General features: G+C 42.3%; 1 protein-coding gene across 10 annotated transcripts in view; it reads left to right on the plus strand.

The window, feature by feature from the left end:
- The window catches only part of R3HDM1 (R3H domain containing 1), a 129,313-nt gene that overhangs the window by 23,999 nt on the left and 90,423 nt on the right, over positions 1 to 14,891 (plus strand). For all 10 annotated transcript variants that reach the window (XM_044978463.1, XM_044978453.1, XM_044978459.1 and 7 more), the window contains 2 exons: positions 11,990 to 12,198; positions 13,880 to 14,090. In XM_044978463.1, the coding sequence (XP_044834398.1) occupies positions 13,920 to 14,090 (171 nt within the window). In that variant the 5' untranslated portion in view covers positions 11,990 to 12,198; positions 13,880 to 13,919. The remainder of the gene's footprint in view (positions 1 to 11,989; positions 12,199 to 13,879; positions 14,091 to 14,891) is intronic.

Genomic DNA, 14,891 nt, shown 5'->3' on the forward strand with positions numbered 1-14,891 from the left:
GCACAGCAGTCTAGTGTGGGGGGATGTATACCCTAGCTTCCCACAAACTAAATATTAATGTAGACTCGCCCTCAGAATGCTCCAGTAAGCCAGTGGTCCAATCTGGATTCCAGAGCACCTTCAGCATGGAGGAAGTCCCCACTCCTCTGCTACAGAGTGGGCCAGAACCTCTCTTGCATCCTCTTCTCTATCTTCTGGAGAGGTCATAAGGAGTACCACTCCCATGGTGACCAGAGACACAGAACTCCCATCTCCAGCCCCAAGCATATCTAGTATTGGCGGCAGTTCAAGGTCCAGAATAACTTCTGACTTGGCACCAAGTAGTCACCATAAGAACCCCCCTCAGCCTCCAGATGCTATCAATGTATTTGGTACTGGTGACCAAGGATGGAAGCATCTGAATAGAAGACTGACCGAGACCAATGCAGGTTTGAGTGAAATATTTGAGAGAGAGGAAAATCAAGATGTGACAAATTAAAATTTCAAACCACGTGGCCATTTATTAACAAGGGTAAATTGCAACTTGGGCTGGGGAGGAGCGATTTTACCAACCAACAATATTATCAGAACAGGAATACACACACACAACTCGAATCAAGAGAAAAACAAGTCACCAATCAAAAAAATATCACCAGAGCAGCAATATACACAACTTGAAACAGTCTATTTACATCCAACAACAAGAAACTAAACAATCTGTGATTAACCGCTCACTAAAATCCGGAATGGACACCACACAAACTGAGTAAACTGTACACGTATTAACCGAATATTGTAAAATACACCAACTAACTACAGTGGCAATTAATACAGCAATATGGCTCTCATATACACAACCTTGCATCAAATAAGGAAAGGGAAAAAGGGAAAGAAGCTAAACCAACAGAATGTTTACAGAAATTAAAATGCACATACCACACTCCAGGCGCAGCTGACCAGCAGCACAGACACCAAGTGCATGATGAATTGGGGGAAAGGGTGGGGGGTAATCCAAAAACGACACGACACGGGCCAGCAAAATCCGGAGGAGACCCTGGCTGAAAGGGTGATCAGGCCTTTCAGTTAACACACGGATACTCCTGCAGTTTTTGGCGCGGGACATAGTTTTATTCGAAGACCCTTACTCTTGTCAGCATCTGATTGGTCCCCAGCTCCTATACCAACCGGGTTCCAAGCTGGTGCCCTCTAAGTCAACAGGTACTGGACCCGGCACACTAAGTTTATGCACACGACACGCTGGTATTGTAGCAACACGGTACCAATGTGACCTACAATTGACCAGACAGAAGGTTCGAGAATAGGCACACGGCACTATAATGTTGCACACCGCACCTTAGGGTAGCACACGGCACCACGGTGTTGCACACGACACCAGTGTGACCTTTTGACCGACAATTGGTCATACAGACGCCATGTTTGAGCATAGGGTTGCGACAAAGACGTCAGTATAGAAGCCCCCAATGCACAAGCATTTTCCAGACCTTTCCATACCAATTCTGAAACCCCTGGTGCCTAGGAATTGCAGTCAGAGGGAGACATCTTCTCTTGGCAGAGGCTAAAACCTCTCCACTACTGACTGCACTTCCAGAGCAGGATACCTCACTCCAAGCCTCTGCTGTAACCACTCAATTTATAGTACAAAGAGTCTTGATGGTATTGGATCTGCCCAACCCTCCATTACTGCATTCTGTGAAGAAATTGTTGGCCCCAGTGCCATTGCCTACACCATTACAGATTCATGACCTCCCCCGTCATCTAAGAGACATGCTCCGCTAAACCATATTACTTCTCTTTCTTGGCTTTGGAGAACCTGGGAGAGAACTGAGTTACCTGTCTTGGATCCCTATGAACCTGGCTCCTTGGAGGGGAGTTTCAGAGGTTGTTCACATGGAATCAGGGACATCTGGTCAATTCATTCATTTATGGTGCCTACCTCCAAGAAAATGGACTGGCACTATCAAGTCTATTTCAAGGGCTCCTCGGTCATGGATTTCGTTCGAGAGGCCTAAGCAATAGGGATCACCAATGCAACATATGCATTGTGGGGAGTTCACTGGGCCGCCTTCGGATTTAGGGCATTGGAGTCGCTTTCCCCTTCCTCAAGGCAGATCTTCACATAAATGTTCTGGAAATGAACCATTTGGTTGGCATGCATAGCTTTCTTTTCAGTACTTCATGGCACCACAGTACAGGTGCTCATGGACAATACCATGGTTGTTATCAGTAAGCAGGGAGATGCTCACTCATCATCTTTCCCAGGAGGCAGTCCAACTTTGGAACTCTGGTGCATCGGTCACCACGCAGTCCAGTGGCTCTCACCTTCTGTAATGATGCTGCCTTTGGTGGGACACGCCCTGAATTGCTGCTCTTGGAAAAGTTGCTCAGAGCAGGGCAGTTACAGCCCAAGGCTGAGGTTCCTTTGCACACCAAGGCAAACCAAACCAGCCAAACAGAGAAGACTTTGGTTTTACCCCACTGGCTATCCAGAAGTCAATCAAGCAATTCCCTTAGACACTACAGTTTCCCAGTATCACCACCAGTTATGGGGACAAATGGTTTTACCCCAGTAAAAGAAAAAGGTTCTCCCGATCCCAAAGGATCAAGCCCCAAATCCAGGTCAATATACAAGTTAGATCTTACCCTCAAATCACGCATTTGACAATCCTTTAGAATCTAAAGGGTTATTCATAAAAGGAAAAAGATATAGATGAGAGCTAGAATTGGTTAAATGGAATCAATTACATACAGTAATGGCAAAGTTCTTGGTTCAGGCTTGTAGCAGTGATGGAATAAACTGTAGGCACAAATCAAGCCTCTGGAGTACATCCAGAGCTGGGATGAGTCATTCATTCCTTTGTTCAGAGCTTCAGTTTGTAGCAAAGTCCCTCCAGAGGCAAGAAGCAGGATTGAAGACAAGATGGAGGAGATACAGCAGCCTTTTGTAGGCTTTCTCTTGTGGGTGGAAACCCCTTGGTTCTCCTGTGCCAGATCACAGCAAGATGGAGTTTGGAGTCACATGGGCAAGTCACATGTCCATGCATGACTCAGTTCTTTACAGGCCAACACCATTGTTTACATGTTAGTTTAAACGTTCCCAGGAAAGCTCAGATGTGGATTAGCGTCTCCCAAAGTTCATTGTCAGATAAGTGTTTCTTGATTGGGCACTTACTGAGAATAGTCCCTTCTCAAGAAACTGACCAAATGCTTCACTGAGGCTACTTAGAATCAAAACACATTAAGATACAAGTACGTAGCCAATATTCATAACTTAAACTACAAAAATGATACACACATACAGCTAGCATAATTATGGAAAGGTTATGATTTGCTGATCATTGACACATTACACGATAACCTTTTATACAATAGTGTTTGCAACAATGATCTATACGGTCACAGGTTGTCTGTAACATCACACCTTCCTGGCCTGCAAAACACCTTCACTGACCATCTGAGTTGAAAATACTTGGACAACCATGAATGGTTATTCGAAAAGTCATCGTTCATAGGTGGGGGCTCCCAAGATTAGACCTGTTAGCTTCCAACCACAATAAGAAGTGCCTATTCCAGAAAGGGAACAAGTCCCTGTTTGGATGCTTTTCTGATCCTAAGGTAATGGGGGCTTATGTATGCCTACTCTCCAGTTCCCTTGATACTGAGAGTCCTCAGACAGGCCACAGAGCTAATGATAATGAACCCAGCATGTCTCAGGCAGTTTTGGTATTCTAACCTCATGAATCTGTCAGCACTGCCCCATATCAAACTTCTGATACCCCAATATGATCATGCAGTTGAAGGGATAAGTCCTACTTGCAAACCCAGCGTCCTTCCATCACATGGCCTGGAGGCTGGCTGACTGACAGATAGAGCCTGCCCCTTAGCAGTTCAAAGCATCCTAGCTTGTAGCAGAAAGGATTCCACCAAATTTACTTGTGCTGCTAAATGGAAGAGGTTCTCTATCTCCTTTGGAAGAGCCACTGGCTGCTATCGTGGACTATCTGCTTGCCTTAGAGAAGTGGTTCCCAAACTTTTTCATGCTGCAAATCTCTTTGGGCTACCCTCTGTTGTTGTGACCCAGAGGGGCTTGAGAGGTGAGGTGTCTTAACATTGAGTGCCTAACATGGGTTGGATATTGCCCTGGTGGAATGGGAGGCCCAGGGATTGGGTCCTGCCTCAGGGGAGTGGGTCAGGTGTTGTCCTGTGATGAAGATCCAAGGGCGGGAAGTTGTGGAGCAAGCCTAATCTGCTCTCACTCTGCATTGGCATCTCCTGCAGCTCCTGTGTCATATTGCTGGTTGGCTGTTGGTTGGCTCCCCGCTTTGGGCTTTTTGACCTGCCCCATGGTGCATGTGGTCATGTCAACGCCGCTCAGGTTTGGGCTGGCCTCCCTCTAGCAAGAAGTAGTGCTAAGCTACAGGGATCTAGATCTGTTGCCTCCTTTGATAGAGCTGTCCTCTGTTTCAGTAGACTCATTGTATCCACCTCCAGGACATAAGTTACTTCTTTTGAGCCCCCAGAAGTGGAATACACATGGACAATTACTTGAAGAAAGAGTGGTTACTTTACCCTGCAGTAACTGCAGACAAGGCATCTTTAAAAACCACAGTTACTGTAGGGTAAGTGAACATTCTTTCTCAATCCAATCATCAGTAGTACAAGGAGTTTGTGCAAATATACTTTGCATCCATGAAAGTGTCCAGACTTTTGCCTCTCAGTTGCATTAGCAAATTCTTGATTGGCTGAACAGCTCCAGATAATAACCTAACTAGCTTATGCTTACTGCCTTCACCCAGACTCAGACCCAAGTATATCAAATTATGATGATTTTTTTTTGTCTTACTTCACTGGAAAGATGAATGAATTCAAGAGTTTCTGGTTGGAAATTGGACAGCAATGATTGTTCACATTCCTTGATGGATTTTGGCCTGATCATTCACAGGCCATGAAATTTCTGAGAGGTTCCTAGGCCATAACAGGTGCCTGCTCTTCTTTTTGGGTGATGAAAGCCAATGAAGATCTTCTAGGCACCAATGGCCAAGAACATCAGTGCTTTGTGCAGAGAGGGAAATCTGACTCCTGAAAGATGCAATAGTCCAATGGGTTCTTAAGAAACCATTCCTTGATGTCAACAATACTGCCATCTATCACCCAATATCCAACCATTTCTTTTCTGGATAAAATTACTGAGGTGGTGGTGAACCAACTCTGGCAACAGATTTCTGCCAGTTACTCATAGGTGCTTCACTTCAATTTCATATTCTGGTACAAAAAAGTACTCTTCTTCCTCAATAGCTCTCACATGTAAATATTGAGACAAAAGGTTTCCTTTTAGCAAATCTCAGCTCTTCTGTGAACAATGGTGCTATTCCAACCTGCAGCCTTTTAAAGCTCAAGTGGGTGCTTAAATTCTGTTGAAAGATACACATGTGCTGGAGAGACTAGTGTGCAAAAGCCCATAATAGAAAGTGGGCATTTAAAAAATATATATATACTGAATTATCTGGTGGTGGTTTTCTCCCTGATGTGAGGTGTAGATAAAATAGTACTACTTACTAGTACCATTCATAAGTATGTATAGACCTAAAACTAACCAGAATCATCATCCTGGGACTCTAATTTCTCAAATAAGAGAGAAGGAAATCTTACATATTACTCCAAAAAGAGGTTGGAGGGTCTGACCTATCAAGACTTCATGGTAAACTAAGCCATTTCTGTCCAGCTGGATTTGTTAAAATTATCTCTAGATGTTTTAGGCAATAAGACACATAATATACATAGTGTAATATACATTCATTTTAGAAGAGGAGTATTAATAATGCAGTATTTTATATGATTCACCATTATCCAGTAGAATCTCAGAGTTACAAACACCAGAGTTACGAACTGACCAGTCAACCACACACCTCACCTCACATCAGGCAGCATCAGAGACACCCCCCCCCCCGCCCCAAAAAGAGCAAATACCGTACAGTACTGTGTTTTTAATATAAACTACTAAAATAATAAAGGGAAAGTTTAAACATTTGATAAGGTAGGGAAACTGTTTCTGGGCTTGTTTCATTAAAATTGAGGTGGTTAAGAGTGGCATTTTTCTTCTGCATAGTAAAGTTGTATTAAGTCAATGTTGAGCTGTAAACTTTTGAACGTTTGTTCAGAGTTATGAACAATCTCCATTCTCGAGGTGCTCATAACTCTGAGGCTCTACTGTATGTCTTTGAAATTTATATTAATATTTGATTAAACTGTAGTTATCAAATAAAAATAGCTTCTAATATTAATGCAGTGTGTATAGTGATTTAACCTATCCTGGGTTATATTGAGCTTTTGAAAAGAATATATTTGTGTAAGTAGTAAGAGAGGTAAAAAGAGCAAAATTCATCCTGGATGTAAATCTTTTTAAGTCACTAGGGTACAGCATGGATAAATTTGCAAGAAGCCTTCTGGTTGATAAATGTAACATTCTTACAAGTTTATAACTGTTTTTTGCATCTACATGCCCATGACTAAAGGATTTCTTTAAGAAATCCTCTAAGCAGACTGTATTAATTTTAATTTACACATGTTCTTAAAGTTATAGTTTATTATAGGGGCCAGACTAAAGCTCTCTCATCTCAATTACTAGACTCATTCTTGTCTCAAAAAATCTGAAATATGAGCACATCTGTAGAGTCCATGTCCACAAAGCTCTTTCTACATGCCAACATTTTGGAAGAGGAACGAGCTGAATCTGCATAATGCTGGGATATTGTATTAACTTCTTCTAACTGCATTGGGCAGTGTGGCATATTCTTTCAAATGAAGCAGTATTGGTGATATCAAACAATCATGTTGAAGTATTTTATATACATAAGCTGGATGATGGTTCAAAGAAACTTGGAACACATGGCCTGCTAATATTGAGCTAAACAGAACTGGCTGCATCCTACTTTGTGGGGTTAATTTCAGAACAATTGCAGAATAACCCACATATTGGGAGCAATGTGGAAGTAAACTAAAAGAAGGAGAACAAAAAATGTTAGTGTCCTAGACACTGACTCATAATGCATGGATTTGTCCTTGATCTCCAAATGAAAAGGCAATAGCTATCCTAGTCAGGGTGCAGAAGAGTTTTGGTGCCCTCTGCTGGACTACTCATGCTACAGCTCTAGTTTCATCTCTGTTGTTCCACATGTGGTAATGGCAGCAGCTTCTGCTCTTATACTGATTCTCCTGTTTCCGAGGGCTCGTCTACACTGGCACTTTACAGCACTGCAACTTTCTTGCTCAGGGGTGTGAAAAAACATCCCCCTGAGCGCTGGAAGTTTCAGTGCTGTGAAGTGCCAGTGTAGACAGTGCACCAGTGGTGGGAGCCGCGCTCCCAGTGTTGGTAACTATTCCCCTTGTGGAGGTGGGTTTTTTTTAGTGTGCTGGGAGAGCTCTCTCCCAGTGCTATGCAATGACTACAGAAACTACATTAAAGTGCTCCCGTGGCAGTGCTTTAACATTGCCAGTGAAGACGTGCCCTTAAAAAAGCTGCTCAGAAGGGGGTCGAAGCATCCCAAATACAGGGTCCATGGTTTCCTATCATAGTAGCAGCTATCTATTCTGCTTGCCTTAAGATCCCTCCATCGGCTAAAAATACAGCCAGCTTTGCTTCAAAAGTGCTAGTGTGCATCTTGACAGGGATTTTCAATCATGCTGCATTCACTTGATTGACCCATTACCATTGGAAAAATGCACCTTTTGACTATCACAATAGGGCTATAGTCTTCTCCTCCTAAGCTGGCAGTGCTCTCCTTTTTAGTCTCTTTCTATGAAGGACTGAATCCTAAAAGTTGTTTTCTTGCAGCCATCGAGTCTGTCCATAGGTTGGGTGAAATGCTTCTCTGTTCATACTCATTGTCTTTCATTAGTACAAGGAGTGTCTAAGGAATTTCCTCTCTAAGCCAGTCCTTTTCCCTTTTCCTTCACATTAAGAAATGTACCTTCTAGTTCTCAAGAACCTTAAGGAAAGATTCTCACATTTTAAAATCTATATTTCATCTGGAATGAATGACAGAGAGAGAACTTAGAATGGCTCTTGTGGCAAGTCTTAAACAGATAAATCCTCAAAAGTCCTTTCTCTGAGGGTAGGTCTACACTTACCTGCCGAGTCGACGGGCGGCGTTCGACTTCTCGGAGTTCGAACTATCGCGTCTAATCTAGACGCGATAGTTCGAACTCCGGACACGCTCCCGTCGACTCCGGAACTCCACCGGAGCGAGTTCCGGCGGTGGCGGAGTCGACGGGGGAGCCGCGGACTTCGTTCCTGCGGCGTCTGGACGGGTGAGTAGCCCGAACTAAGGTACTTCGACTTCAGCTACGCTATTCGCATAGCTGAAGTTTGTACCTTAGTTCAATCTCCCCCCCCTCCCTTAGTGTAGACCAGGCCTGAGAGACTTTGTCTTTACTCAGAAAACAGATGTAGTTTTAACACACCCAAAGTAGTTGAGGTAAACCTATGAACAACCCACAGGCACTGGCTTATCTCTATCCCTTTCCTTTCTCCTGTCCCACTTAAAAGAAGAGTGGGGGGGGGTTATTTTTATGTTCTTACAATCACTGGGAAGGATGACTCTGAGGGTTTCCTGGACAGACACCTTTTATGAAAGGAGGGAAGATTAAGCTACGGAAAACTAAGGTCACTTTACTTCTGAATGACTGCGTCAACATGGATCTTTAATATGCTTTAACTTATGAACATTAACTTCATAGCTTTAGTTAATTTGTCTTAATTCACAATGTAGGGAAGCTCTGATAGCTGTATCTCAATTCCATTTTGAATCCACTGTAGGTTAAGAGTTTTACTCTTCTGCCCAGAGTGGAAATAAAATGGGTATATGGAAGAGCTGGGGTGGGGAGAATAGAAGCAGCACTAATCAGCATTTTAAAATATATATTCACTGTGGTAGGTACTTCATTGTTTTTGAAAATTAGATAGCCAATGATCTGCTTTAAAAGTACTTAACATGGGGCACTATGAGTTGGAGTCATCACTAAAATGTAAATTACATTAATACAGGGATCATATTGGCTTAATATGTACATATCACCTCAGGCTGCATATCTCATCAAACTTCATAAACTAAGTGTGATCAGATTTGGCCTGCAATGTAATCTGTGGTTCTGCAGCTTGTTGTGCTGTTGATTCAATTCATTGTGCTACTCCCTCTGAGGAAATGCTTCATTTGTAACATTAAGGGGCATTGTGCTGTCTTTCAGATGATATGTAAAAGCAAGTTCCTGACCACTGGTGATAAATAAAGATCTTTTTGCAAGAGAGAGGATGTTAATTCCAGTGCCATGGAGATTTATTTCTATGTCCATAGTTTCTATCGGTAGAGTGTTTGTTTTTCATTTCTCGTACCAAACTACTATGATGTGTTGCTATGTATTGTTAAGAGCTGTTGCCTTCTAGGCCAAGTTTTGGCTGCACTTGGGTTAAAAGAGTCCAATATATGTAAGTGTATATGATAAGCATAAGAAGGTATTATTTATTAAGACGTGGAACTTGAAGGACACAAGGAACTGTCTGACAGGATAAATCTGCTAGGTCCAGCAAGCTTTTGCCTTTTATTGTAACCCCACTTATCTTCTTCTATTATGTGTCTTTCTTTAAATAGATGGTGTGGATTTTTCCCCAAAATATGATGAACAGTCGGATTTATTATTCAAGTGCTCCCTTTCCATTGCCTTAGGGTACATTTTATTTTTTGTGATGGTGTTAGATCTACACAGGGTTGGGTTTTTTTGTTTTTTTTTTTTGTTGAACCAACTTCTGTTGGTGAAAGAGACACACTTTTGAGCACCACAGAGCTCTTCTTTAGGTTTGGGAAAGGTGCTCAGAGTATTGCCTCTATAAATAGAGGTGGAAGAGATTGTTAAGCATAGGAGTTAACGTATGTTGCAAGACATCATTCAAGATGAAGTGCGTCATTAACACCTATGCGGTCATAAGACCAAAAAGGGGGGCTAGTGGGTTACAGATTGTTGTAGAGAGACACAGATTCAATAGAGACACTGGTTTTATGATTTTTAGTGCCTATTAGAGGCACTAAAAATCCCAGGCTCATAATTTGAAGAGGGGTATGCAGGTTTCCTTTGAGGATGAGGACTGAGAAGTCAGATATGGAATAAATATTTTGTGAAACATGTTCACCCACAGATGATAGGGTGTTTTTGTGTTTTACCATGTTTGTGTGAATTCATTTGAGAGCACAGTGATTGTCTAATTTCACTCTCAGATGGTTGTTGGGTCATTTAATGCACTGCTTGATGTATACCCCATGTTGTGATAAGCATGATGGGACCCAGGGATCTTGAAAGATGTATGGGAGGGGGGGGTGTTGATCATCATAGCAGTGGGCATATGTCAGCAGGTTTTGCGTCTGTTCGGCAGAGTCTGGTGCCGCTTTGAGTTGATATATCCTGGTCTGTGGAAATTTTGTTTCTGCTGGTGATGGTAGTGTGTTACAGTGTTATGAAGGCTAGAAGAAGGTGTTCAGGAAAGATTTTTTTAGGATATGATTCCCATTAAGTATGGGTTGTAATTGTTTGATATGCTGTTTGAGTTCCAGTGTGGGCTGGTAAGTGACAACTGGGAGTACGTCATTTTTTGTTTGTTTTTTTCTTCCTGTATTGAAGCAGGTTCTCTCAGAATATTTGGGTGGCCCAACCCATAATGTGATCTATTTCTCTGGTGGAGTGTCCTTGTTTGGTGAAGGCAGTTTTAAGTATATTAAGGTGTGTATCCCAGATTTTCTCTTTGGAACATGTTCTATGGAGTCTGAATGCCTGACTATAACTAAGATTTCTTTGTGTGTTTGGGGGTGATAGATGCATCTTTGGAGGGAAGTGTGGTGATCCAGGGGTTTCTTGTGTATAGTTATCTCTACGGTTCTATTGTTGAAACTGATTGTGGTGTCCAGGAAGTTGCTGATTGTGTGGGAGTGTTCTAAAGAAAGTTTGATGGATGATGATGGTTGAAGTTGTGGTGGAAATCCTATGAGGGAGTTTTGGTTGTCTGTCTAGAGGATGAAAGTATCATTGATATGTCAGGTATATCATTGAGTTTGTGGCACATTTTTCCAAATGTGGCCCATGAAAAGGTTGATATATCGGGAAGCCATCCTAGTACCCATGGCTGTTCCCATAGTTTGGACAAAGTGTTTGTTTGTTGAATGTAAAGTTGTTATGAGTGAGGATGAAATGGATGAGTTTGGTGATGTGTTTGTGGTAGATATTTGAGGCTTGTCCATTGTCTTGTAGATATTTGAGGCAGGCAGTGATGCCATCTTTGTGAGGGACATTGATGTGTAGGGAGATGACGTCCATGGAAGCAAAGATGCATTCTATGGGAGGAAGTGAGTTGTGTCCTGGAGGAAACAGGCCCTTTGTGGGTTGAGTGGTTATAGGATGGCTTCTGAGAGTCCTGATATTCTTTCAGTAAGAGTGTTATGGCCAAATATGATGTGTCTGCCTGCATTCACTAGTTTGTGTATCTTAGGAAGCATGTAGAAGGCACTGGGGTTGGTCTGTGGGGTATGATGTGGCCTTGTAATATGAATTGCATATGGTGCTTTTACAGGATTTATCCTACCAAGAATTGTATGAGTTTCAATTGCCAATAACTATATTTTTTCCCCCAAGTTTTATATTTAAAACAATTCTTTATTACAGCCCAATTCCAGAAAATACCTACATGGCATAGGGACGTTACTTTTGTCATGGTGTAACTAGACATACTGATGTTTATTATAACGACTTATTAATTTATACTTTGGGAATTGCTTACAAATTGGTGAAAAACAGTACAGCTTCTTCCAGTAGATAAGTAAATAAGTAGAACAAAAATGACAAACAAAATTGAATGGAAATGAAAAATGCTGACTTTTGTTTTTTTAGTTTTACAAGAAATATTCCTGATTTTCATTAATGGAAGTTACCAATGGAACTGTTTTTATTGTTTTAGGCATCTAAAAGGGATGGTATTCTTGATCCAAGACAGTATAGTTCAGTCAAGGATTCTACACTGGTGACAAGGACATGGGACGACTCCTGCCATATTCCAGATGGTTCATTACAACTAACATCTTGGTTGACGACTGTGAAAAGGAACGTTGGATTACTTTATTTTATTTTTGTGGGAGACCACAATTCCAAATCTGTAGGATACATCAGGTAATAAGGAACAAATATTGTATCTGACTGGCATAAACTGTGCTCTAGGTTTTTCTATTTTGAATTAAAATCCCTCAAATGTAAAAATAAAATCAGTGTTTTAAATTTAAGTTCATTCTACCTAGATTGATTGTGGTGTGTGGTGTGTTTGTTTTGTTTTGTGAAGTGTAGATTTATTGTTTTCATATCTTCCTGACAACTGGCATTGCAAGAAGTTGAGACTTGGGCAGGATGGTGACTCCAAATATTTATTTGAGCTATGGAATGTTTATATTGTTCTTGTACGTCATCATCTAGTGTACTGTTTCTCCACCATTCTAATCGTCAATGCTGTCTCTCTTTCTGGTACTTAAGAAATGTGCTGTGACCAGTTTCATTACCTTTGACATGTAAGGTAATATCTACAGTTATTCTTGTCAACTGTAGTTGACTGGGAAGAAGACAATATGGAAGTTTTCATTCAGTTTGTGAATCTTGCACAGTAGTTCATTGTGTTGGCTTACTGATCCACCAGACCAGTTCCCTATAGTTTTTCAAATCAACATTCTCCCTTTGAATTAGAGGAACTTCAATTTCTTATATTAGAACTGAAACCCAGTGCTGTATTTGAAAACACCAATGTATAAAATATGGAGGAGGGAGGTAGTAGAGGGTCTACCACAGGGGTAGGCAAACTTTTTGGCCTGAGGGCCACATTGGGGTTGCAAAACTGTATGGAGGGCCGGGTAGGGAAGGCTGTGCCTCCCTAAACAGCCTGGCCTCCGGCCCCTAGCACTTCCCGCTCCCTGACTGCCCCCCTCAGAACCTCTGACCCATCCAACGCCCCCCCCCCGCTCCTTGTCCCCTAACCGCCCCCTCTTGGGACCCCCGCCCCCTATCCAACCCCCCTGCCCCCTGACTGCCCCGACCCCTATCCACATCCCTACCTCCAACAGCCCTCCCGGGACTCCCACCACCTATCCAACTGCCCTCTGCTCCTCGTTTCCTGACCACCCCCTCCCGGGACCCCGCCACCCCCTAACTGCCCCCTGGCACTGCACCCTTTATCAGCCCCCCTGCTCCCAGTCCCCTGACTGCTCTGACCCCTATCCACACCCACACCCCTTGACAGGCCCCCTGGGACTCCCACACTTATCCAATCCCTGCCCCCCGGCCCCTGACGGCCCCCCAGCCCTCTTACCATGCCACTCAGAACATGATGTCTGGTGGCTGGAGCAAGACAGGCTGCCGCTCTGCATGGCCGGAGCGCACAACCCCGCCACCCAGAGTGCTGCCGGCGAGGCTGTGGGGAAGGGGGAACAGCGGGGGAGGGGCCAGGGGCTAGCCTCCCCAGCCAGGAGCTCAAGGTCCGGGGAGGACGGTGTCACGGGCCAGATGTGGCCCGTGGGCCATAGTTTGCCCACCTCTGGTCTACCATGACCTACTCGCATAAACTTTTAGTTAATGCCTTTTTTCTTTTGTAAGGTGCACCTGTAGCATAAGCATCTGGATTAAGGTGACAGAACTAAAATGAATACTCATTCATGATGACCCAAGACATGAGAAAAAGAAAATTGGTGGGGAAAATGTCCTGTTGGTGGCAGTCTATTGAAAATACTGTGTGTGTGTAAATCTTCTTGAATTAGTATACAATTTCAGCTCTATAGAGTAAATGTATGTACTTTTCTTTCTCCTCTTAAAGGTTCCTTATTTCCTGTAGAATTTTAAAGTAACCTTCTCTAATGAGGATGTCTGATACTGTTACTCTAAAGGATGAAACTGATGCAATGAATGGTTCAGAGGCTGAATTTAAAGATATAACCCCAGTCGAAAACCTTATAAAATCAAGAAGCCATCAGCAGATTCAAATAGAAAAGGATGAAAGTTGTACTGACAACAAAAATGATATGCCGGTAAGAAGTCTTTCTCTTCTTATTTTTCATCAGTATATTATGGTAAACACAGTTCTTTCTCTTGCTCTGCCACTATGTCTTGTGATTACTTTTTACATATTTCCTAGTCAAGAGCCAAGCAAACGTTATCAGTTTTGGTGAATCAGGAGGATTATATCTCCTCTATCACCCCTACACCTTCCTATTTCTATCAATACGCATACTTAATGGTGAGTTATTTTTTAATAGGTTGGAGGCAAACTGCGAGTTTCTCACTAGAGGAAAAACACTCTAGCCTTTTATCTGTAGTAGTATTTCCTTTGGGTTCATTTGAACTTCTTTTAGGATGTTAAGTTTTTCCATGTTGTAGAGGGACAAGGCAACAAGTTAATTTTGTTTTTATTTCCCCATTGTCAGTCTCAACATTACTAAGTTGAGCATTTACTTAGTAGAGAAGTTACCATTGATGTTTGTGGGTTTGTTTGTTTTTTTAAAGCTGTTTCCCAGGTATTTTGATTCACAGTTGTAGTGATAAGAGTTGTGAATAGGTCCTGGCATTCAGTTTTATTGAGGCCGAGAAAATACATGATTTTAAAAAGTCCATAATTTAACAAAACAAAAATCTCATGAAGATTATTCTGGGTGAAGGAAGCTCTGGTGTCTGGTTCAACTGTGCTAGATGCTCTCATACAGGCCCTGTACAAGTCTATGGTGGTAATGTTGTGACACACTTAAATTGATATTAAACTCAAATTAAGCTTCATCAGGACTGAATCTAGGGTTGGGGCATGGGGGAAGCTAGAAAAAATATTTTAAAAAAAC

Source organism: Mauremys mutica, chromosome 10 (genome assembly GCF_020497125.1).
Source record: "Mauremys mutica isolate MM-2020 ecotype Southern chromosome 10, ASM2049712v1, whole genome shotgun sequence".
Taxonomy (NCBI): domain Eukaryota; kingdom Metazoa; phylum Chordata; order Testudines; family Geoemydidae; genus Mauremys; species Mauremys mutica.